Source organism: Dipodomys spectabilis, unplaced genomic scaffold, assembly GCF_019054845.1.
Source record: "Dipodomys spectabilis isolate Male_0828 unplaced genomic scaffold, ASM1905484v1 ptg000001l, whole genome shotgun sequence".
In the NCBI taxonomy this organism is placed as follows: Eukaryota; Metazoa; Chordata; class Mammalia; order Rodentia; family Heteromyidae; genus Dipodomys; species Dipodomys spectabilis.
The window spans coordinates 31,186,897-31,212,576 of NW_024870678.1; the positions used below are offsets into that span (position 1 = coordinate 31,186,897).

At 44.9% G+C, this 25,680-nt stretch overlaps 1 protein-coding gene and 1 long non-coding RNA gene across 3 annotated transcripts in view; one reads left to right on the plus strand and one right to left on the minus strand.

Moving 5' to 3' along the window:
- Sash1 (SAM and SH3 domain containing 1) overlaps positions 1 to 24,486 on the plus strand; it is a 166,782-nt gene extending 142,296 nt beyond the window's left edge. For both annotated transcript variants that reach the window (XM_042683714.1, XM_042683769.1), the window contains 9 exons: positions 2,029 to 2,175; positions 4,428 to 4,563; positions 6,012 to 6,181; positions 6,922 to 7,131; positions 8,023 to 8,173; positions 13,296 to 13,409; positions 17,443 to 18,527; positions 20,056 to 20,187; positions 22,484 to 24,486. In XM_042683714.1, coding sequence (XP_042539648.1) covers positions 2,029 to 2,175; positions 4,428 to 4,563; positions 6,012 to 6,181; positions 6,922 to 7,131; positions 8,023 to 8,173; positions 13,296 to 13,409; positions 17,443 to 18,527; positions 20,056 to 20,187; positions 22,484 to 22,747 — 2,409 coding nt within the window. In that variant the 3' untranslated portion in view covers positions 22,748 to 24,486. The remainder of the gene's footprint in view (positions 1 to 2,028; positions 2,176 to 4,427; positions 4,564 to 6,011; positions 6,182 to 6,921; positions 7,132 to 8,022; positions 8,174 to 13,295; positions 13,410 to 17,442; positions 18,528 to 20,055; positions 20,188 to 22,483) is intronic.
- Positions 435 to 24,620, minus strand: LOC122111118. Its single transcript, XR_006147991.1, has 3 exons — positions 24,537 to 24,620; positions 4,054 to 4,059; positions 435 to 448 (listed from the first exon to the last, which is right to left on the minus strand). It is a non-coding gene; the product is annotated as an uncharacterized LOC122111118 (long non-coding RNA).
- Between the last annotated feature and the right edge of the window lie 1,060 nt (positions 24,621 to 25,680).

Consider the following 25,680-nt stretch of genomic DNA (forward strand, 5'->3'; position numbering starts at 1 on the left):
TTTCAGATAGGGTCTCTTGTTTTTGCCCAAGGCTCATTTCAAACCATGACCTACTTATGGCCTTCCAAGTAGTGGGGAAGATGGTTGTGCATTACCAATCCTAACTTTGTTGATTATGATAGGGTCTTGCTAAGTTTTGCTTGGCCTGACCTCCATTTCCTAACCTCACATTCTGAGTATCTGTGGTTACAGAGATGCCATGCCCAGCCTCCGCTGCACCCACTTAAAGATGTTCCATTGTTTCATATGAAAAGGCCTCTGATGACCCCTCCGGCCTCCCTCTCCTGAAGCAGCACAGTTCCTTCATGCCTTTACCTCCAGGGTTCTTCACCCAGATGAGTTTGGTTTCAGTAAAAGTCATTGGTGTCCACGAACCTTTCTTCACCTCACGTAACTACTGCATATGTCGTGGGGCCCAGTGGGGCCCTGTGGTTTGGAAACCACATGTCTAATGACCAGTCTTATTTGGGGCCCAGTGCATGCCTTCCCATCCCCAAGGCTTAAGTGTAGGTCTTTCTGATGGGATATGTCAAGGAGTAAGCCCAGCCTAACTAGTGTGACAGCCAACCAGACCCCAGGGGCCAAGGTTGTCACCTCTCTCAGACCTACTTCGGGGTCTTAGTTTGTTCCTTGAAGTTCAGTTCCTCAGTTTATATGTTATATCCCCCATATATACACACATGTGCACATGTATGTCTGTACTAGGGCTTGAACTCAGGTCTTTGAACTCTCGCTTAGCTTTTTTGTTTAAGGCTAGCACTCTACCACTTGAGCCCCTCCTCTACTTCTAGCTTCTTTATGGTTACTTGGAAATAAGAGTCCCACAGACTTTTCTTCCCTGAGCTGACTTAAAACTGTCAGCCTCAGATCTCAGCCTCCTGAGTAGCTAGGATTACAGGCATGAGCCACCAGTGCCCAACTTATAGGTGGTTTTTTAGGGTATGTCCTTTATATATTTTGCCATGAAACTGTAAAATGAACATTTCATGCTTTATAGTCTTTATGATCATGTGTCAGCTAAAATACCCATCTGAGATATGAAGTGTTACAGAATTTCCTGGAAGATTTAAACTGTTTTATTTGGATATCAAATTTTATTGATTCATAAACCAATAATTTTATGCAGTCAGTCTTTAAAAAAAAGAATATTTTTTTCCCCTCTTCCTCAGGGGAAAGTTTGGTTTTTAATTTAAAGAAAAAAAATAGAGAGATGGCCACAGCAATGTAGTTCTTTCGGGAAAGGAAACTGATATGCTCTTAGGAATTGACCATGTCGAGTAGAGCTCTGATAAAAACAAGCCAGATTCTTATTCTTCTATGCCTAAGCCTCTACCATGAGTGCTTAGTGCTTTTCTGAGGGTGATTCAGAAGTGGTATCTCATCACTACTGGGATTCATGCAGTGTGCTCTTTGCTGATAAAATGCAGTCGTCTTGTGTGCTTCACATGGTGGGGAATATACCAAGATTAAATAAAATTAAAAGTGACTCATGTCTCACTACAAACAAAATCTTCTTAGTAGGTTTTAACTTCCAATCAAAAAGATAAATAGGAATGAGCGGGCATGGTGGTATATGCCTATAATCTCAGCTACTTTAGCAGGGTGAAGATCGGAAGTCTGGAAGTTCAAGGCTAGACTGGGCAAAATGTTAGCCAGATCTCACAACAACCAATAAGCCAACTGCATGCCTGTTAGATACAAGCATCTGAGCTAGGTAGGAAGATCACAATCCAAGGTCAATCCTGGGCAAAAAATCTTGAGACCTATATAAAAAAATAAAGCAATAAAAGGCATAATTCATGGGATAGAGCAAAAGGTCTTCAGTTCAAAATCCAGTACTGCCACAAAAAAAAAGAAAAAAGAAAAAGAAAAGGTAATTGCATTGAGTTAACATGAGAAAAATGTGAACATGTGGAGAATGCTAATATTTTCCTGAGAGTTGGGACATTAATGGTTTGGATAATGAAGTCTGTTTCTTGGCCTCATTTTCCGTAACTAAAGGTGTATTTACAATATTTTGCTTCCCAGGGGAAAGAAGGAGATTTTGTGTACAAAGAAGTAATCAAGTCACCCACTGCCTCCCGTATTTCTCTTGGGAAAAAAGTGAAATCGGTGAAAGAGACCATGAGGAAGAGAATGTCCAAAAAATACAGCAGCAGCTCTGTCTCTGAGCAGGTATGGTGCGCACCGTCCTAGCTAAAACCCCGGTGTCTGCCAGCAGGGCGACCACGGCTGCCCCATCTGAGATTTTGAATAACGCTTAGTCCTCAGACTCTCACCCTTGCTTTGCTTATATAAACATTTGCTTCTACTTAAGGTTATGCATGCACCTATGGCTGGTGCTAGACATCCAAAACTAGGCCCTGCCTTCTATATTCAGACAGAGGCCAAGGGGGCCACCTGAAGAAATGAGTCCTCCTTGGTGAAGTAGGCACTAGAGATTGTAGTCTCTATGTCCATTGGAATACCAAAGGGAGATTTTTCTCTCCTAAAATACCATTGGTACAAAATGTCTATCACCAGATCCAACCATGTCAGAGGTAGTGAGAAGCACAGTGCAAGTCTGAGGAGGAAATTCAGCAAATGCTTCCTGGCTCCTGGACTTCTGCAGTCATTAGGTCTCCATGGATACAGCTATTGCTAACAATTCCCTATCACAGTAGCAGTATTGATCCGACCCCCACATCCCAAGTCTATTAAAAAAAAATAATCGCTATGAACATGACTAATTTCTGTCTCAGTTGTATGAATAGAAGGAATAAAAACACCAGGGAAGGCTTTGAGGTTAATCTTGACCGCTGGATTTCAAAACCCTCTCTCCTGGCACCTTCATGGTACTCGTGTTGCAGCCTGTTAAAGCATGATGGATGAGTTGGTTCTGCTTGAAATATGTGGGGAATGTCTCTTCAGCTTCCTTTTGGAAGCAGGGGGGAACATAGGCATTTCATTGCTCAGCTGCTGCCCCCTAGTGGTGGCAGGCTAAACACCAGGCCTCTTCCTGTTTGAGCCACCAACTTGGCCAGCCCCACACGTGCACTTGCATTTGAACAAAGTATCTTGATTTTATGCCAGTGGTTCTCACTATAGGAGTGGAATGACTTTGCAGAGTTATAGACTGTTTAGCCAATTTCAGTACCTTATATATGGAGAAGCATGAAAATCGGGCCAATTGTTTTAGAAGGAGTATACTTTATTTAAAAAAATGTTTTTTTTAATATGAAATGAAATATTCTCTGATAGTATTTTCAAATACTATATTAATAGTCATTAATAGTAGATTATAGTTGACCTGCCTTTGGAGTCTAGCTAATTACTGAGCTGTTGAGTTTGCTTACAGTCCTTAAAAGATTTGGCTAATTATTCTGTCCTGTGGCAGAGAGACTTTTTTTCCCCTGAAACATTTTCAAGATATGAGAGAAATATACATATATATGTCTATATATCTATTTATATATAATGAAAAGTAATTTGTATATGTGTTTGTGTATGGGCCTATATATTGGGCCTTGAACTCAGGGCCCTGGACTATAATTTAGCTTTTTCATTTTTCATTCAAGGCAGGCACTCTACAACTGGAGCATAGCTCCACTTTTAGATTTTTTTTTTTTTTTTTTTTTTTTTTGCTAGTTAATTGAAAATAAGAAGCTATGGACTTTTCAGCCTTGGGCTGGTTTCAAACTTGAGCCTCAGATCTCAGCCTCCTGAGCCACTAGGATTATAGGTATGAGCCAACAGCACTTGGCTCTTAAAATTAATTGTGTGTGTGTGTGTGTGTGTGTATGCGTATGCATGCACCAGTCCTGAGGCTTGAACTCAGAGCCTGGGTGTTGTCTCTGAATCCCCCCTCCCCCACTCAGGCTAGTATTCTATCTCTGGAGCCACAGCTGAACATCTACCTTTTTGGTATTTAACTGAAGATAAGACTTCGCTACCCAGGTTGGCTTCAAACTATGAGCCCGTGATCCTCAGATCTCAGCCTGAATATCTAGGATTACAGGTGTGAGTCACTGATGTCAAGCCTGAAAATACATTTTAAGTGTGACCATGGGTCACAAATTTCTAGTTTAGGAAGGATATGGTTAAAAAGGAGACTTGGGTTGGAATGTGGCTTAGTGGTAGAGTGCTTGCCTAGCATGTATGAAGCCCTCAGTACCACCTAAACAGAAAAAGCCAGAAGTGGTGTGGTAGCTCAAGTGGTAGAGCGCTAGCCTTGAGCAAAAGAAGTTCAGGGACAGTTCTTAGGCCTTGAGTTCAAGCCCCAGGATGGGCCAAAAAAAAAAAATAATTAAAAAGGTATAGACAATAGTCATAGCAACAGGTATGGATATAAAGGCCGATTTGATTGCTGCCACTGAGGACCAAATTGCTAACAGTTACAACATGTCTCCATTCACTTATGCAACTTAGTTCTATTGAAACTATTTCAGGACTCTGGCCTGGATGGGATGCCTGGATCCCCTGCCTCAGCAAAGCCAGACTCAGAACATGTGGACAAACCCAAGCTCAAAGCTGGAGGATCGGTAGAAAGCCTTCGGAGCTCCCTGAGTGGGCAGAGCTCCATGAGTAAGTATACTTTGTAATTGGAGATGATTTCCTTTGGAGTTCAAGTCTGATATTTCTTGAGGAACAAGCTCAAGCAAGTTAAAGATGAGTAAGGTGAATTCTTTGTTCTCAGGATGCAATTACAGAGCCAGATTTGTCATGTTTGTTTGGTAGATTTGAAGCAGTGCCTCACAAGAAGGGAGATTCACTTTGATTGCAGAAGACAGAAAATATATCTCAGTGGAAGGATCTAGAGACTATAGGAGGGTAAAGCAATGGGAGAAAGTGCAAGAATATGGCCAGCAAGATAAAGGGGGTTGGGAAAGGGGGAGATAATTACAAACGTTGCAGTAGCAAATAGTCTTTAGATGGCCTTCAGCTGAAGAGCTGAGGGACAGCGCCCAGGCCCAGAGTTCAGGCCCCATGACCGACCAAAAAAATAAGATTCTGGGAATCAAAATGAGAGAGAGGAAGGAGGAGGGATGAAGCCTTGTCGCCCCATGGAACTGGGGCAGAAGCAGGGCACCTGGGTGCTTGTTCATGGGAGGGGCACATTTGGATCTAGGGCTTATACCTTACTACCGTGCACAGCAGAGGTCAGGAGCAATGTTAAAACACTGATGATCACCCAGGCTGGGTGACAACAGATCAACCCCTACCCTAACACTGCCCTCTTGGGTTCAGTTTAGAGGGGAAGGAAGAGACAAGGAGGACACACATGCGCAGAGAGTAAAATGCGACTGACTTTCAGGTTAATCTGATCCAGGAGATCCTCCACAGACTTGGGCTGGGGTAGTTTTCCTTTCCTCCTCCTCCTGGTGGGGCGCTTGGGTTTCTCCTCTTCCTCATTGAGCACATCCACATGGATGAACTTGAATGTGCCCACTTTGTTGTTCAACAGGCCTATCCAGGTGCCCCTAGTACTGGCACCAAAATGAACAAATACACACAAAAAAAGCAAAGATTTTGACGAGCAGAGTCCTGCCTTGCCTTTTGCCTGGACTCTTGCCATGCCATGGATGCCCTGATCACAAGAAGAACGTGCCGAGCCCTTGTTCTCTTTTTTATTTTTTTTTTGTCAGTCATGGGCTTGAACTCTGGGCCCAGATGCTGTCCCTCAGCTCTTCAGCTCAAGTCTAGCACCCTACCACTTGAGCCACAGCGCCACTTCCAGCCTTTTCTGCTTATGTGGTGCTGAGGAATCAAACCCAGGGCCTCACACACGCGAGGCAAGCACTCTTACCACTGAGCCACCTTCCCAGCCCATGCGCCCTTGTTCTTTAGGAACTCTACTGGGGATGAGGGAGAGCTCATGCCTGGCCCCAGCTCTGGTCTGACACTGGCTTGTGGCTGGCTGACAGCTCCCCTTCTCCGGGCCTTCATGTCCTAGTCTGCAGGACTGTCAGTGCTTTCCAGGCTGGCTGCATGCGCAGTCTGTGTTTACCTTTCTTTCTATTTTTCTTGCCCAGGTGGTCAGACAGTGAGCACCACCGATTCCTCCACCAGCAACAGAGAGAGTGTCAAGTCAGAGGATGGCGACGATGAGGAGCTGCCCTACAGAGGCCCTTTCTGTGGACGAGCCCGGGTGCACACAGACTTCACCCCCAGCCCCTACGACACGGACTCACTCAAGCTCAAGGTGAGGGTCTCAGTGGCCTCAGGGCAACCAACCCTTTTGTCTCTGTTTGTTTGCTGGTTTTTGTGCTGGTCCAGAGGCTTGACCTTGGGCACCTGAGCCCAAGGTTGCTTTTTTCCTCCCTTCATTCCCTCTTGTTGAATGCTGGCCCTGCCATGGTCCCACATACCCCAGGCTCGATGCTTTCTCCAGGGAAAGCGGAAGGTATGGAAACAGAGGTATCTAGGTGGGATGTAAGGTTATATGGGATCCCACAAATGCATGAAGTAGTCACTGGGCAGGGCTTGCCACTGCCTTGTGATAACGTGGGAAATTAATTCTCCCAGAAGTAGGATCCTTCCCCCCACCTTTACCCCTTCCCCCTCCCCAGGCCATGGAAGAATGGAGATGTTTTGAGAGCTGGAGCTCTAGGCAGCCTGCCTGAGACCAGAGATTTCACACACACACACACACACACACACACACACACACACACACACACACACACACACACACACACACACACACACACACACACACGGCTGTGCAGTCTAAGAGGGAGAGTGGGTCACGGCCCACAGCACAGTCAGAAATGTTCCTCTGGTCTCTGCCAAATTTTCCATCATATTCTGCAGCAGTCACTTGGAAAAGTGACTTGTGATTTTGCCTCACATCATTTTCCCACCTATGTCTGACTGATTGATTGTACTACTCATGCTTAGAAATGCCCCTACTGGAAAGATCTTTTGTTCTTTGGGCCACAGAAAGGAGACATCATTGACATAATCAGCAAGCCGCCCATGGGCACCTGGATGGGCCTGTTGAACAACAAAGTGGGCACATTCAAGTTCATCTATGTGGATGTGCTCAATGAGGAAGAGGAGAAACCCAAGCGCCCCACCAGGAGGAGGAGGAAAGGAAAACCACCCCAGCCCAAGTCTGTGGAGGATCTCCTGGATCGGATTAACCTGAAAGTCAGTCGCATTTTACTCTCTGCGCCTGTGTGTCCTCCTTGTCTCTTCCCTCCCCTCTAAACTGAACCCAAGAGGGCAGTGTTAGGGTAGGGGTTGATCTGTTGTCACCCAGCCTGGGTGATCATCAGTGTTTTAACATTGCTCCTGACCTCTGCTGTGCACGGTAGTAAGGTATAAGCCCTAGATCCAAATGTGCCCCTTGTAGGCCCATGAACAAACACCCAGGTGCCCTGCTTCTCCACAGTTCCATGGGGCGACAAGGCTTCATCCCTCCTCCTTCCTCTCTCTCATTTTGATTCCCAGAATCTTATTTTTTTGGTCGATCGTGGGGCCTGAACTCTGGGCCTGGGCGCTGTCCCTCAGCTCTTCAGCTGGAGGCTAGCTCTCTACCACTTGAGCTGCAGTGCCACTTCTGGCTTTTTTTCTGCTTATGTGCTGCTGAGGAGTCAAACCCAGGGCCTCTTGCATGCAAGGCAAGCGCTCTATCATTGAACCACCTTCCTAGCCCAATTCCCAGAATCTTATAGCGAGGATTCTATGCTTTTTTTTTCTTTGCAAAATCTTCTTGCTCCTGAAAATTTTATGGGGCTTTCAAAGTTGGATTTCATCTTCTTCGCTCTAGGCTACATGGAGAGAAAGGAATTAATTTATTAATTCAGTTTCAGTGCCAGCAAGTAGGATCCATCATCATCTAAAATTATCTATCTTAACTGGTGATGAATAAAGTGCCCTGCCTGTCTGCTAAGCTGGAGGATGGGGAGGCCCAGAATAGGTTACAAATGGTACTCGTCTTTGGATTAGCCAGAAGATGGCAATGGGAAGGAGCTGAGGAATCTGAGGCTTGTTGGCTGGGCTGCCAGCTCATTCCAGTCTTCCTTCTGTTTCCCACAGGAACACATGCCTACTTTCCTGTTCAATGGGTATGAGGACCTGGATACCTTCAAACTCCTGGAGGAGGAAGACTTGGATGAATTAAATATCAGGGACCCAGAACACAGAGCCGTTCTCTTGACAGCGGTGGAGCTACTGCAGGAATATGACAGTAAGTCCTCGCACACACAGAAACGGTTGTTGGTAGATCAGCCACATTCTTTGGTCACTCGCAGGCCTCTCCCCTAAGCTATTATCCATCATGTGATTAGGTCCCTAGTGTTACTCATTCTCTCTTGTTCTCTCTAAAGTGAAGGTCAGCTCCAAATTATACTAAACAGCTTCCTAGCGCGACATTCCTGTTCACATGGAGACAAATGGAAGGCAGCGCCGAAGTCTGAGAGAATTCCATTGCAATTTTTTTTTTTTTTTTTAAGAAAAACACAGCGGTACTATTGCAATGTGTCCTGTATTTAGTCATTAGGATCCCTGAGCGCAAAAATGATCATCCATCTGGGACTTCATTGGTCCATTGAGGATTAAATATATACCAAAACACGTGAGGAGTTGTATTCTTATTAATGAGAGTGGTAACTGAAGAAGTAAAATTCATCAGTTTCCTTTCAAGAAGGCAATCTCTCTGAAGTGAAGATACCGAGCAGAGAATTGTCAGCCTAAATGACAGCTTATTTTTACAGCCTGTGAGCAGAATTCAGTGAGCTTCCGGCTTTTATGGAGTCTACTTCACTGCATCCTAGCTGTTGCTCCATTAACCCAGTCTTGTCTTGTTCTTTAGTCTTCAATCTGACATCAGAATTATCCCTGAAATTACTCATCATGAAGGGAGTAGCCCTTTGCAGCCATTGAAGTGAAATTCATTTTCTTTCAAGTGTTCTGCTTCAGGAATATCAGTTCTAATAGCCTTTCTATTGCAGAAACACACGCCAAACCATGGTTAATGGTGGAAACAAAATTATACGTTACTGATAGTCTCAAACTTACAGGGCTTTGACTTTCCAATGATGTGAAAGAAACGAAATTTTACTTCCAATTTCCATCCTGATCTTCTCATGGCCTGGAAAAGACAGTATGCTGTCTGATCTTTTTATGTGATTGCTGGGCTGTCCCTGCTCCCAGTCAGCCCAGGATGACCACTGGTACTCTCCAGTACCCTGTGTTACTAAGCTTGGATGTTCAATAGGTTGGGTGTGTTGAGTACGTATTTGCCTTAAAATATCCTTATGGGGTTCTAGAACCCTCTTGTGAGCTGAGGAACATGGGTGCTGGCCTTCGGAGATCCAAGAGACTTGGAAACACATAGGCCATTAATTTTACTTCTGTTTAAAGAGTGTATTATCTAAATTAGCTAGTAACAGGGAAGTATACAACATCAAAGAGATCTAAACCCCAGATGAATAGGCATCCTTCAGGAATAGATTTGGAGAGTTTGTGTCTCATATCTAATATCACTTTCTAAGCAGAGCTCTGTAGTGTTCTAAGAATGTACAGATGTGTGTAAAGACCCTAGACAGTGGCTGATAGAACTGATCAGCTGTATTCATAGGAATTAGCATTAAATTATCTGTCCTGTACCACATCTGCTATATGATGTAACTCATCTGCTCTTCCCTAACCATCTGGTTTATATCCACATATCCATACATTTCCTTTGTCATTTAAATATAGGAGGAACAAAACTAAACCCTAAATATAAACCTGGGACTTGGATTTAATCCATTTCATGCCACAGTAGCCCAGAGCCATTTTCCTTGGATCACACAGAGATAGTGGGATAGTCTTTGTGCCAGGGACATTTTGTAGGAGGAGGGAATCTTTATCCATTAAAACACTAACTAGGAAGGCTGAGAACGCTGCTTCTTCATAGATCCCATTTTGAATCTATACATTTTCATTGTTCAGAATTTCTCAGATATATAACATAGCTTTTTCTCTTACTGGTCCTAAACCTAAGGCTCCAAGCCTCATGTCTACTGATTCGTGCCTAGAGACTGACTCCAGACTTGTCCTTGGGTTAGAAGAGTTCACATCTGATGCAGTGGAATTCACTGTATTTAAGAAATATTCCCAGCCAGGCACTGAGGCTCATGCCTATAATCCTAGCTACTCAAGAGGCTGAGGTAGGAATGTCTGTAAGACTCTTACCTCCAATTAACCACAAAAAAGTTGGAAGTGGAGCTGTGATTCAAGTGGTAGAGTACCAGCCTTGAGTGAAAAAAGCCAAAGGACAGAGCCTGGGCCCTGAGTTTAAGCCCAAGTTCTGCCACATACACACACAACACACACGAGATAGATTCTAAGTAGTTAATAACTTAGAGAAACACAATAGGTTTCTGTTGAACTAAATTTCTATATACTAGACAGATACAGCAATCATGAGGTCTTTGAAGACCTGTAGAAATCTTGAAGGGTTCAGACTTCTTCCAAAAGCAAAATGTTGATTGCAAGCACTGTTTAGAAGTCATTGTCTTCCGCTGCTAGGGGGCGGAGCCTCCAGGCCCAGTTCCATTTGGAAAAGGCTTAATTGTCAGATTGCTCTTTCTTACAGTCTTTCAGGTCTTGCCCCCCTTTTTAAAAAAATTTTTAATTGTGGCTAAATATGTATACCAGGAAGTTTATCACCTTCATTATTTCGCAGCTCAATGTAAATAATCTTTCTAAGAAGTTTAATGAGGAATCCTTTCAATCATGCAGTATGATGTACAGAAGAAAACAAATACATGCACATACATTTCCTGAATTCAGCTGAAGTCAACATTGTACCATATTGCTTCCATCTTTATTTTCATAAGAAATGAGGTTACCTAACAATCAGTTTTCTCCCCTTTCTTTCTGAGGCACCTCCTCTCCAGCAGAATGCACATCCATTAAGCTATTTTTGGTGCTGGCACAACTCCTCAGTGTCTTAGCATGTCCCTTTCTCTGTACACGCACATTCATGCAGACATGGCTGTGTTTGGGTAGAGATGAGAAAGAGCTTTATAAAGCCCACATCAATCCCTTCGGGACCTACTCATGTGAAGTTTCAATCCTTTGGTCTTCTTTGACTACAAGGACCTGCATGGTTCTTGCTCATCTGCTTTCTTGTTTTGGCATCAACTTGAATTTCAAGTGAAGTGTAGGAGAAAGGTTATGGGATGGATTCTGCAGTACTTACAGCAAGACATCTACCTCTTTTCCCCTGGTGGAGACAATGACTTCTAGCTCCTTCCCACATGATCATGGCTTCAGCAGAAGAACTGTGGTTTGATGTCGTTGGGAGCCAGACTGTATCCGTGGTGGGGAACAGGTTTTTTCCTATTCCTGCCGATCAACACTCTGAAGTCTGCTTAGCCACTCTGTCTGAACTGTGGCAAACGACACTGCTTCCCTTTCTTGGGTTGTAGCACAGAGCTCAAAGCCCTCATTTATAAGCATCATTTTCCTAAATAATATGCTGGACTAGGACAAAGGCTACTCCAAATCCACAGGCTCTTCGACCCGATGAGGACATCACTGTAGAATGTTCCCGATTTCGGTGGGGGGCGGGAAAGGAGCAGCTCATGAATTTCTAATCAGTTAAGTTTCCCTTCCTCATTCAATAATTAACACTCTAAAGTCAGGGTTCTAATGTAACATCTTATCCTGCTATGACCTCTTGCCAGAATCTGTCACAGAAGGCTTTCCCTGTGGGAAGTGAAGGTGGGAAGGGAAAAAGGAAGGCGAGGCTGGAAAGGCAGCGCTCAGCCTCCCTGAGGGTTTATTTTGGTGACCTGAGGAAAAAAAACACCATATTCTGGTTACTGATATGTTTTCTTAAGAAATTTCTTTGTGTATGTGGTTGGTGTTGGAGATGAAGAGAAAAGACAAGCCGTTCATCATTGCAACCAGCTATTTTCAGTAGGAAATGCTTGCTGGGTTTCCATTTTACATGACCAAGCACTTTCACTGCATAATCACGGGAAGATGTCCGGTGTGTAACCACGGCATCCCACGGCGGGTTCCACGTGCTCAGGAGAGAACAGGCAGAGGGAGGCGGCTGGGGACCGAAGGGCCACAAGATTTCCCCCGTGGTGTCCCCTAGGTGGACTCCTGTCGCAGGCACATCTGGAACATCTCTTGAGTCTCCACCCCTCCCAGCTTGGGGAAGTCCAGCTGTCCCCAGCTGACAAGGAATGATGCTTCTGCTTACATGAAGTTCCTCAGAAGGGTGTGTCCCACTTAAAGTCATCCAGCTTATGAGCATCGGCTACTCACTTTGCAAGTTGGAGGGTCTCCTGAGCTTTCCCTGGCCCAGCTTTGTGCAGAGGAACTGGAAGTGCTAGCCTGAAACAGAGGGACAAGTCCCACAAGAGAGGAAACGCTCCAGTTCATTCCAAACAGCACAAACAGAAGGAGACTTGCTGCTGGCTGTCCCCTGGTCAGCACAGGGATCTGTGTGCTGTGGCCCACCTTCCTCTTGGTTAGGCGATAAAAGAGCCCACCTATGCCACCAAGAACTAAGACTGATGATAAAATACGAAACTTCAAGCCAGGGGTGCCGGTGGCTCAGACCTGAAATCCTAGCTACGTAGGAAGCTGAGAACTGAGGATCGTGGTTCAAAGCCAACCCAGGCAGGAAAGTCCATGAGGCTCTTATCTCCAGTCAACCACCAAAGCAGCCAGAAGTGGAGCTGTGGCTCAAGTAGTAGAGTGCTAACATTGAGCAGAAAAGCTCAGGGACAGAGCCTAGGCCCTGAGTTCAAGACCCAGGACCTAGTACCAAACCAAAAAAAAAAATTAAAATGTGATATTCATTTGGCATTTTTACGTCAGCTCCCAAATTTGGAGTGGAGGCAACTTCAGTAACTTCAGTAACTAGAAGTCCGTCTCTGTGAAGCATGTGACTTACTCCAGCTTATGAGAGTGGCATTGCCTCACCCGCTCTGTCTCAATGATGCCGGCACTGCATGAGCACCGCACGGGGCCCCTTCCCGGCCCACACCCCGCTCCGCATGCCTCCTCTCCACTCAGCCTCCAGTGTACCTCTGAATAACTGGAAAGGAATCAGAGCACTCGGCTTTGTGTTCTCCCTCCCAATTTACTTCCATAACATCGACAGTATATTTTTTAAAAAGCCTCTGATGTCACTAACCCATTTTGATGGTATTCACTCTAAAATAATATGTTCTCTTCTGAAAACCCAAGGCCTAACCGTGCAGTAATGGAAGATCAAAACCCAGATCTGATGACTTCGTGGCCTTGGTTTGTGTCTCCCTCCCCCTTGTGATCCTGTGCTGTGTGCTCACTTTCTGCAGGTAACAGTGACCAGTCCGGGTCCCAAGAGAAGCTGCTTGTGGATAGCCAGGGCCTGAGTGGATGCTCCCCGCGAGACTCCGGATGCTATGAAGGCAGCGAGAACCTGGACAATGGTACTGTGAGCACCGGTGCTCAGAACCTGCCTTGGCGGGGCCTGATTCTCGATGTATCAGCTGTTAGTTACCATGGTGTACCCAGGGTTCATCTTTCCATCTTGCTGGCCTCTTCTCCATTCTCATTTCCAGTTGGTCTCTTCTGTGTATTCCTGGCTGCTGGGTGAACTTAATAAATTCCATCTAAACTACCTACAGCTGTAAAACCTAACTTGTGTGTCTCCTATGGCCCTTTCTTTATGCAGTTACAACTAACACTTCAGTGTTGGGATGTATCAGGCCCACAAGGAAAGCGCTTTACCAGGTAGGCCATCCATCAGAGTCACACCAGCAGCTCTTACATGCCCCAGCTGCACTGCCAGTCTACAGGCAAAGAGAGAGGGTGACAGAAAAGCCACATGTCTGGTTTATGGCTTCCCTGCCCTAAACAGTCAGAACACAGTCGATATGAAATTTCAGGAAATGTGCTTGACTCAAACAGAAGCAGAGTGATAAGTACAATGGGCTCAGGCAGGCTAAATGTCCCTGTGGGAAGTTTGGTGGCTTCCTGTGATGAACCCCAAAATTCTCATTATTGCAAGATTCAAAATAGTGATAAAGTATTCATGCTGCCATCATGATTTCGATCTCTAGGGACACTTGAAGATCATAGCAAAAAATGCCCAAGTTTTATAGGGGTACTTTTTTTTTTTTTGGGTCCAGTCGTGGGGCCTGAACTCTGGGCTTGGGCCCTGTGCCTCAGCTCTTCAGCTCAAGGTTAGCGCTCTACCACTTGAGCCACAGCACCACTTCCGGCTTTTTTCTTTTTGCTTATGTGGTGCTGAGGAATCGAACCCAGGGCCTCTGGCATGCAAGGCATGCACTCTACCACTGAGCCACCTTCCCAGCCCCAATGTAGGGGTACTTTTTGTGTGTGTGTTTGTTTTCTTGGTATCAGCACTGGGGCTTGAACTCGGGGTCTAGGCAGCGTCCCTTAGCCTTTTTGCTCAAGGTTAGTATTTGACCATTTCAGCCACAGCTCTACTTCTAGCTTCTTGCTGGCTCACTGGAGACAAGATTTGTCTTCCTGAGCAGACCTAGAACCTTGGTCCTCAGATCTCAGCCTCCTGAGTAGCTAGGTATGCGTCACCAGCACCCTGTCCAAGTTTAGCAGCTTTTAGCTGCCTTTGGAATCCTATCTTGTAATGCATAAGTTCAGATATTAGCCTCCACTAGAGAATACTGGATTGCAACTCGTTAGTGGGTCACAGATAGTACTATTTCTGTGTGTGAGATAAAATTGAGTAGAAAATACCAGAATGCATTTTATAAGGTAAGAATTAGGGTTAGATTTGTTAGCATCATTATTTGTAATCTTAGTTTCAGGGGTGTATCTGTGTGTGTGTGTGTTAGGTGGTGAATACAAAACATGGCTCATACAGTGAATGATGGCAGAAAGAGTGTGAGATTCATTGTGGACATCAAACAAAAAACAGAACGAGAGTGCTCACTTCTGGCTACCAGCCCTCTGCTTGCATTTATTCAGCGTGACCCCTTTTTAGCACTGGCAAGTATCCTTGGTTGGTACTTTAGAGACCTTAAAATTTGATCCATGAGCCCTGCCACCCACGAGTGTTCTCTGTAATGTGGGAGGAGAATAGATCCTCTGAGCAGTAGTATTCAGATAGTCTGGGTTCAGATTGGATAAAAAACCTCCCCAGGATTGTAGCGTAGCCTCAGTGTCAGCAAACATCAAATCCTCCCATGAGTCCGAAAGGTTTTCCTTCTCTGCTGATCACTTTCCCCTAGCCAAACAAATTGAAACTGCTCGACTGGGACGCTTTTTATAGATGTCACCGGCAGAATGTTTAATGCCCAGAGAACTCAGGTGCACCTGATGGCAAATTGGTTGAAAGCAGCTGCTGGGCCTACTTTGAACTCTGTAAATCCAGAGATCTTACTAATCGAAGCTTAATGCAAAGATGGACTTTAAATGTATGATTTATATTGGGAGTGAAGGGGGGAGACCCATATTTCTAAAATTTATGCTAATAGAGTTTTAAGAATTTTCTATTTCAGGTGGGTTTTTTCTAAAGTTTCATGGTATAGGCTTTCTGAAGATATTTTCCTTTTTTTCCATTTAGCTGTGCTAGTGGAGAATGGGACCATGGCCAAGATATTCAGGAGCAGCAGTAGGCTAATGAGCTTCATGTGACCACAAAATAGCCAACAAATAATGCTTAGTGTGAGGTTGTCCGTCAGTGTGGACCACACAGGCAGACAGGCTGTCTGCTCTTGCATGACTGTTCACGAGGAAAGTGCTGGGTGAGGCTCAGTGGTAGAGCACTTGCCTGGCTTGTGCAAGGCCCTGACTTCCATCCCACGCAGGGCAAAGAGAGAGGGAGGATGGAAGGGGAGAGAAGGTTGTTCAAGCCTCACAAGGGAGGACACATGGCATCAAACCAAGTCTGCTGACTGACAAATATTTCACTTGTTGATTTGTGTCTTACCGCAAAGAAAGACCATATTTGTAAAATGTGATTGAGGAGGCCACTGTGTTTACGATATCATCTCAGAGTCTGCAGTGCAGCTTCATGTGATGCTTTGCATCTTATCAGTTTGAGATCAGAGTGAATTTGGTAGCTGTGAAATCATGGAAGGAATCTGTTTTTCTCTTGTAGGGCTACAGCCCCAGGCCATTTATTTCTGCTCCTTCTCCTTCATCTCTACAGCCTTAGCTTATCTCAAACAATGCCTTTTATTTACCCTAAAGTGGCCATTTGCTGTTTCCATGGGACCCATCCATCCCTTTCTTCTCCCTGCCAAATGAGCCCATAGCTTGCTTTTTCCTTGTTGCTACATGTATTGTATTGAAGGGAAGAGATTGATTAATGGGGAGGTGTCAAAATTCGACATTAAAATATCACATTTAAAGTGTTTACTGAAAGTGCCAGCCATTTTTTTGTCCCTTCCAAGTCTGCTGTGGGTTTATTTTTCATCTTTTTATGTAGGTCTAGAGTAATAAAATCACTTGGCTCCTATATCCTGTTAGCTGGTGTATTTCCCCCAGGCATCAGCGTAGCTCTGCAAGCAACAGGGTAACAGAAAGTTAAAGACAAAGGGCAAGTCTATGTATGAATGAACTCACCATGTACCTGTATGTGGAGGTATTAATTAGTACAGTGCCTGGCCTTTGGATAGCGACCCGTAGTAAACCTTACCAAGCAGCAGCAGCAGCAGCAGTTAGTATGACCCAGTGGTCTTCATTAAGTAGATTGTGTCTGGATCATCATTCGGTTATCATTAGGACAGTTCATCTTAGCCAGGGCAGCTGCTCTGCTAGAAGCATGTAAGTGTTTCATCAATGGTTTCTGGAAAAGTACTAACATCAGTTTTTTACTGGTCTAAAACAAAGTTAGTTGCTCGTTTCTAGGTAAATTTATTAGAGAGCTGCTTCAAGTGAGGTGTAATTTAATACTTGTTAATCTTCCCTTCCGTGGTATCATTTATGGTCCCTGTCTCAAGGTATCGATCTAACTCTTTTCAACCATGAGCTCGGGGTCTTGTACTCAGCACACAAAGCCAAGGAGGGGTGGTCAGTGAACCTTGTGCCCAATGCACCGAGGAGCATAACTTTCCTGTTCTGCCTGACAGAGCATCTTTCTTTTCCACATAGCTCGATGAATCTCAATCTCCATGAACCCCCTTAATACAACTAAAAATCCTTTAAAAATCATTCTTATTATCTTGGAGTAGTTGTACTGAGGGGTTGCAATTCAGCATGTCAGTGTAGTTAATACACCTTGATCAATGGTCACCTCTTTTGTCATTCTCCCCCATCTCTGCCAACCCCACCTAACCACCCAATTTTCCTAGTTCTTTCTAAAACCATAAGGGCCCTTCCTCACCGAGCGCCACTGGTGATAGTGTTGTGTCCCTGATGTTAACAGCGAGATATGGGAATTGGAGTTCCATTACACGAGGCTCTCTCTGTGCGTGGATTGGATTGCTTCATTTTTGACACACGATTGTAAACTACAACTTTGTTTCCTAGGCAAGACTCCGAAAGCTGCCCTCTCGTCTGCCAAGTCGTCAACCGAGTCCAGCTTGAAGTCTTTCAGCCGGAGTCAGCTGGGCAACTACCCAACATTGCCTTTAACCAAGTCAGCGGAGGCCCAGAAGCAGGAAGAGGACAGCAGGGGATGCTGCGGTCCCAGCACGGATATCGCCAAGCACTGTGACATGCCCTGTGGGACCGGAGCCAGTAAAAACCGGAGAAGCCTCCCCGTCTCCATCTGTCGGAGCTGTGAGACCCTGGAGGGTCCCCAGTCCGTGGACGCGTGGCCCCGGTCCCATTCCCTGGATGACCTTCAAGGAGAGCCTGATGATGGAAAAGTTGTGCCTACCGAGGTGACAGAATCCTCCTCTCAGATTGTACCAGAAGTGCCACAAAAGACAGCCACGTCCCTCGCAAAGCCTCAGCCCCCGGGGCGCGATTCTCCAGCCAACAAGGCGTTGCTACTGACCCAAAGCAAGGGATGCTCTGATCCCCAGAAAATGACTCCTAAGAAACTGGACGGCTCCCCAGCGGCCACTTCCCTCGGCCCATCACCTCCTTCGCCGCCACAGGGTTGGCCCAGAAAGGAGGCTCAGCCTCCTGCCGTTAAACCCAGTTTAGCAAGGACGTCTCTGGAGGGCCACAGGAAAGGACATGACTTAGAAGGGACACACCACCCCTCGGGCACCAAAGAAGGGGTAGATGCTGAGCAGAGGGGTCCTGAGGCAAGGACGCAGCCAAAACATCCGTCCCAGCCCCCACCCGTCCCTGCCAAAAAGAGCAGAGAGCGCCTAGCCAATGGCCTCCACCCGGCTCCCCCAGGCCCTGACGCCCCCTGCCTGCCCATGAAGAAGGCCAGCCCTGCCAGCCCCGCCGACTGCCCGCTGGCATCCAGGCTGCCCCTACCCCCCTGGCTCTCCGAGCTCCCTGAAAGCACCAGCCTACAGGAGCACGGCGTGAAGCTGGGCCCCGCACTGAGCAGAAAGGTGTCCTGCACCCGGGCCGTGGACCTGGAGACGCTCACGGAGAACAAGCTGCAGGCTGAGGGCATCGACCTCACCGAGGAGCCCTACTCGGACAAGGTACCCAGGGACCCTTGCGGAGGTCGCTGGCGGTCAGTGCCCTGGAGGCGCACGGGGAGAGCAGCGGCCCACCCGCCTCTGTCCAGTGCGCGCTGCCCGCTGTGAACCCAGAGCACAGACCTCAGCCTCCGCCTGGTGGTGGTGGTGGTGGTGGCAGTGCTGATGTGATTCCGGGGTGGGAGAGAGGCAGCTGCCCTTTGCTCAGGGTGATCGGTTTATCAGAGCAGAACAAGATCCTGAACAATCTGGATTTGTGAGGGAGAGAGAGCCCAGCCTGGTGTGTTGTGTCTGACCCCCGTGTGCTCCCCGCTGCATTTCCCCACACACTGACCAGGGTGCAAAATTAACCCACACAACAGCCTCCTAGAGGAGCATGCTGAGGATGACTGGACCTCCTGATCAGACCTAATTCAGACATCTCATTACCTTATTATCTGACAGGGATAAAAAGGTCATAGGAGAACCGCTTGTGGTACCAAACCATTTAGATCTATAATTTTTTTAAATCATTTTTTTATTTGAAAAGAAAGAAATAAATGAATAAAAAGATCTGCAAGAACCAAACTAAATGCGAAGACAGTGAGTGGTACTAGCAGCGCTTTGCTTGACTCCTGGAAATGCATGTTCTGTCATTGGTCATTGTCATCTTCCTCTTCTTCCTCCTCCTCTTCATAAAATTCTTCAGACCATGGATTCCTCCCAGTTGCCCCCTCCCTATTCTTTTCCTCCCCTTTTTGATATATTATGAGTGATCCCCTTTGAGGAAAGGGAAGTAAGGAGAATTTTCTAGGGTATTCAGCCCAGTGATGTGGTACACATCTTCATAGCTAAACAGCACACAGGAGAACATCTACCCAGAAGGATTTGTCCTGCAGTTTAGGAGTCTGTCTTCAGCAGCACAGGAAGAGTTGGCAACACAATCAGATAGAGTGCGACAGGGCATTAGTCTGAAACATACAGGCTGGTCAGGATCTGCCTTCTTCCTTCATTTTGTTTGTATTCTGTGCTGGTACTAGGACTTGAACTCAGGGCCTGGTTCTTGCTGAGCTTTGTTTGCTCAAGGCCAGTGCTTTACCACTTGAGCTACATCTCCATTTCTGGCTTCTTGCTGGTTAATTGGACTTTGCTGTTCCAACCGTCTTCAAACTTCAATCCTCAAATCTCCACATCCTGAGTAGCTAGGAATACAGGCGCAAGCTACCAGTGCCCAGCTGTATCCTGCCTAATTGGTTTCAAAACACTTCCCTAAGAAATGTACTCATTATCTTGCCCATGTAATTGTAACCCCTCTATACGGTATATTCACAATTTTTTTTTTTTTTTTAAACACACTTCCCTAGAGCTTGCCGGTATTTGGAAGCATCCATCCTGATAACCAAGACCGTCGATTTGTTTCCAATTGGAATCTGGGTGTTAATTTCCTAAATGTGCTAAATGCCTTATCCTCTCCTAGGTTTAGTATATTTTAGAAAAAAAGAAAGACTAATCTGGACAACTCTTCATCCCCATGTCTGTTCTTCCCTGGTAGCATGGCCGCTGTGGGATTCCTGAAGCCTTGGTGCAGAGATACGCAGAGGACTTAGATCAGCCCGAGAGGGACATCGCCTACAACATGGACCAGATCCGGGTGAAGCTGCTACGCAAGCAGCACCGCATGGCGGTGAGCGAGCACCCTCTCGCACATGGTGTTCTGAGGGCTTTGGTTACAGTGCGAAGGCTGAGCGGTGCTTAGGAAGGAAGGAAGCAGCTGGGAAGTTAAAACATACTATATATATAGAGAGAGAGAATGCTTTAACTTATATATTTATAATATTTATAATAGTATCATATTTATAATATATATGTTATAGATTACATATGTGTTGTATGATTAGCCTAGATTTTGAATTTTCCCCATCCTGGTTCTGGAGATAGAGTCTAGGACTTCATGTACGTATGCTAGGCAGGCATTCTACCACCGGATCTGTACCTAAGCCCCAGAGTGTAGCTTACACTGGCCCTGAACTCATGATCCTCCAGCGTCAGCCAGAGTTACAGGTGCGATTACAGGTGTGTGCCACCACACTTAGCCTTAGACATTTTCTAAAATATAATTTTAGAAGAAAATCTCAACATTGAAAACTATCTTTAAAAAAAAAAAAATGCATGGAGGGCTGAAGGTGGCTCAGTGGTAGAGTGCTTGCCTTGCATGCATGAGGCCCTGGGGTCGATTCCTCAGCACCACATAAGCAGAAAAAGCCGGAAGTGGCGCTGTGGCTCAAGTGGTAGAGCGCTAGCCTTGAGCTGAAGTGCGCCCAGGCCCAGAGTTTAGACCCCAGGACCGACCAAAAAAAACCAAAACAAAACAAAATGCATGGAGTACACAGAAAATTTCAGTTAAAGAGAAGTAAATTCAAGTGAGATCCATTGTACCACGCGATTGCTACAGTTAGTAGCAAGGTATAGCTATACTTAAAAAGTAAAAGGTAAGGCGGTAATTTTAAGTGTTCTTACCACAAGAAAAAATGTGAAATACCATGAGGTAATTAATGCATCTTAAGTAGCTCACTTAGCCATTGCATTAAAATGGATGCATTCAATGAAACACCATGTTATGGACACTAAATAAATACAAATTTACTTAATTTCAAAAATAATTATTCCTACACATGTTTGTATAGTTCTGATTATTCTCATTTATTTGAAAATGAATCTCTTTTACTGTACTAAGATCTTTTTTTAAATCAATATTTTATTGATTTATTTTTATTGATTTTATTTTTATTGATTTATTCTATTGGGTACGTGTCTCATAGGTTACCCAGTTCCACTGTTGAAACCTAGAGATATTTTCCAACTTTTTATTTTAATATACTGAAGAGCATCCTGATGGATAAATCTTTGTAGACCTACAAGTAATACCTGAGGATATGTATTCTCTGAAAAGCATTTGCTTCATCAAAATTGCACAAAATTCAAAGATTTTTTTACATACTACACATTGCCTTTTTAAAAGCCCTTATATATTCGGTAGTCAAGTTTCAAGGTCCATTTTCTTGTGTTCACCAACATTCATATTATTATGTTTTGTAATTTTTATACTCACATTGATTATATACTTACGTTTTGGTTGTTCATGTAGATTCAAAGTACATGGCAAACTCTGCTTTATAAAAATACAACCAAGCCAGGAGCTAGTGGCTCATCCCTATAATCCTAGCTAGTCAGGAGGCTAAGAACTGCCCAGGCAGCAAAGTCCCTGACATTTCTTTTCTTCAATCAACTGCCCAAAAGGCCATAGGTAGAGCAGTGCTTAAGGGGTAGAGAGCTAGCTTTGAGCACAAACGCCCAGGGACAGTGCTCAGGCCCTGAGTTCAAGCTCTCGGGCCGGCGCGCGCGCACAAACACACACGCACGCACGCACGCACGCACTACAATGTAGCCAGGCATCAGTGACTCATGCCTGTAACCCTATCTACTCAGGAGGCTAAGAGTTGTGTATCAAGGTTCAAACTTTCAAAGCTAGCACAAGCAGAAAAGTATGAAAATCTTATCTCCAATTAACCTGTAAAAAGCTCAAGTGGAAGTATAGCTCAAGTGATGGAACATCAATCAGCTTAGAGTGAATAAAGCTAAGGGAGTTCTTAGCGTCCTGAATACAATCCTGAGTAACAGCAAAACCAAAACAAAACAAAGCAAAAAACCCCCCCTACAACCCATTGCATTTTTATGCTTATCACCTAAAGCACCCCGTATGGAAGAACACAGCACTGTGAAACGAAGTAGAAGCATAAATAAATACTTAAACAATTTTAAGACCCAACCATATCATTGGAGATTCGGTCTGATTCCAGATACCTTCTAGAATACTTCCTTGAAGCCTTTTCTTTGCAAGCGTGTGTGTCAGTGCTGTTCTCGTGTAGGCCTGTAAACCAGTGTGGTCTTCCCCAGGCTCACTGCTGTCTTTCTGTATCTAGATCCCAAGTGGCGGGCTCACAGAAATCTGCAAAAAGCCCCTGTCTCCGGGCTGCATCACGTCGGTGTCGGATTGGCTCACCTCCATCGGCCTGCCCATGTATGCCAGCATGTTGTCTGACGCGGGGCTCAGCATGCTGAGCCAGGTGCCTTCCCTGTCCCATACTTGCCTTCAGGAGGCCGGCATCACCGAGGAGCGCCACGTGAGGAAGCTCCTGTCCGCAGCCAGACTCTTCAAACTGCCACCCAGCCCAGAGGCCATGTAGCCAGCCCAGCGATGCACCGACCTGGACAAGAGCCAGCCCTTCACTGTGCTTACAATGCCCACGCCGCTCCCCCATCCCTGGCAGGCTGATTCGGATCCCGAAGAAAGGCCCCGCGTGTGGCCCATGGAATGACACATCTGGACAAAGGACGGAGGCCCTTCTCCTCCAGGAGAGCCCTCTCAAGGAAATCGCTGGGGTTCTCAATGACCCCCCTCGCCAAGGGCAAGACAAGCACTTCATTTTATTTGCAGACACACACGAACCAAGATGCCAAGTAGGTACCAAGACCATGCCTCCAGCCTGGCCTTGTGCTGCCGAGGAGGAGAGGAGAGGGGCCGGGTAGCCTGTTGTTTCTGATGTGACCCTTGGCTCTTTTGTCAGTCATGCCCACACCAGATGGGCGTAGCCAGGCCAAAGTCACAGCCTTGGGAATGACTGTACACCCTGGACCGTGCTCGCTCGTTGACAAGCTAAAAAGATCTGGCTGCACCGGGAAAATAAACAAGTCCTATTCTCCTTTAGATAAACAAGAGACTTTTTTAAGAATTGCTTTCTAGCAATCAGCTTTTATTTGCCTTAATATAAGCTTTTAAGCAGATACCTATCTAGTGTCCACAACCCTGTAACCCTATTCCAGGTCTTCAGCTTAAACTGCCATCTAACATTCCTGGGATGTTTCTAGAAAGAAAAAAAGGGGGAAAAAAGAGCTTTTCTAATTGTCGTGTTCTAACCATGGCTTATTTTGTAGGGGTGTTTATCAGACGCGCTTTCATGTTGGGTCTTTAACCACAAACTCAGTTAAAAAAAAGAGAGATTAGAAATTCACAAGTGTGTGTGTGTGTGTGTGTGTGAGAGAGAGAGAGAGAGAGACAGAGACAGAGACAGAGAGTGAGTGTGTGTATTGAAAAGGGAAATGGTTTCCAAGGTGATTTTTTTATGTTTCTTTCATTTCTTTTTCTTACTTTGATACTTCTTAAAATTGAAACCAAGGTTCATTAAAGAGCCAGATACCCATGTTAAGTATGCATATTCTCACAGATCTCAATCCATTCTGCCCTCTTCTAGTGTTCAGGGTTTAAAATTTGCTCAGTAATCAGCAAATCTCGACAACCTTTAAGGTTTCTATTACTTAAAAAATGGATTTTGTTTTTCCTTCACATTCTTCTGAACACTATTTGAAGCATCCCTGTGGTTATTTAGAATAGAAGCATTTGGAATGCAAGACTTTGATCAAAAGTTCTCTTCATAGTTCACCTGGTTATTAAAAGAAATGCTTCCCTTGGGGGCTTGGGGGAGCTTGGCAGGGGAGTGGTTATGTGGCTTACAAAGCTATCTTTAACATCTGTTTTAGATGTCTGGATCCATGATTGAGGATCAGGACATCCTCAGCTTGTGTGGGTGTCTTCATGTCTTGGTGTGAATTTTTCAAAATAACCTGTGTTATTATTATTAGTGACATACACCTTCTATAAGATGCCATGTGAAGGAGTTGTGGAGACCTACAGTACAAAGTTACAGATCCCCGCTTTCCACTGAGCTCATCTTTCTCCCAGTAGGGTTGTGGCACAGCCTCTCTGCAGTGGCAGTGGTGGGTGGCAGGGTCCCGGGTAGCTGCAGCTACCCAGCAGAGTGTTCTGTGGTGGAAGTAGGTGCTGTAAGACCATCTTCTCTCCTTGCTTTTGAAATACCTCAGCTTGACATTCCAGCAGGTCCTGCTCACCATGGTAGCTGAGCAAAAAGGCAACCCAGAAGTCTCGTGAGAGGTTAGTAGCCAAGGAGGAAGGGAAACCTCACGTGAATTTTAGTTCATTCTTGGTGTAGGGTTTTCATTTAAGTAAAACTAGCACTAGAGGTGTTGAGAATGCCAAACCATATCATTGTTTTTAAAACTCACTCTGGAAGTTACTGCCTTTGCATGGAAAATGAAATTCAGGGACCACAAATAATTTTTAGTGAGAGAATGTCTGATCTGAGGGGACTGAGGTGGTTTTTTGTTTTTGTTTTTTACTTTATTGTTTTCTTTTTAAATTTGTGGAATTTGGGTTGTTGTTGTTTTGTTTTTTGGTGGTTTTTTTTTTTTTTTTTTTTTGCATATCCTTAGTGCTTGTTGGGTCTTCTTTTGCTTTAAACATTTTCATTTGGTCTGAGAGGAGCCTGCGTGCGTGGGTGACATATGGCTGGAAGCTGCCTGGGCTGTTTGTAGTCAGGTGGCAGGCTGCAGCAATATCCATTTTTAATCCGTTTGTATTTAGTACAGAATTTTGAGTGACAGTGGAAATCGTTGTCTTTGGCAAGCACAAAAGAAACCTGAAAAGGCAGTTTGGCTCAGGTAGCTACACAGAATGTTGCTATGTACGAAACAGCTGTTCTGGAAAAGAAATACAGTTAACCCCAATGATTGACATTCCCAAATCACCAAGTATAAATCACTTTTCCATGGCCTTGCCCCAGTGAAGGCTCTTTTCTCTGTCCTGAACCCAGTGCGGTCAAAATTGGAATCCAGTCCCCAACATAGCAAGAGCTTGCTTTTATAACTGCAGGGAAGTCACTTCACCACGTCTCAGCTGCATGTGGTACTGTATTCTGTTCAGAAAAAAAAATAAAAACAAAAATTATATACATATATATATATATATAAAAACTGTCTGAGTCCAAGTTATCTTGATTTTAAATTGATAGAGAAAACATACTGTCAAGCAAGTTATATAACAACTAACAACATTGCACTTTCTGTATATGAAATCAATATTTAAATAACTTATTTTTCTCCATTGCTGTTCTTAAACGTTGTAAGTAGCTGTAATATACCAGTACCAATATGTTCTTGCAATTGCTTCAGCCCAAGAAAGCTGTGTATTGTTTTAAAAAAATGTAAAAAAACAAATTATTGTGATGTTTCATTTAGAAAAAAAAAAGGTGGACAGAAGGGTTTT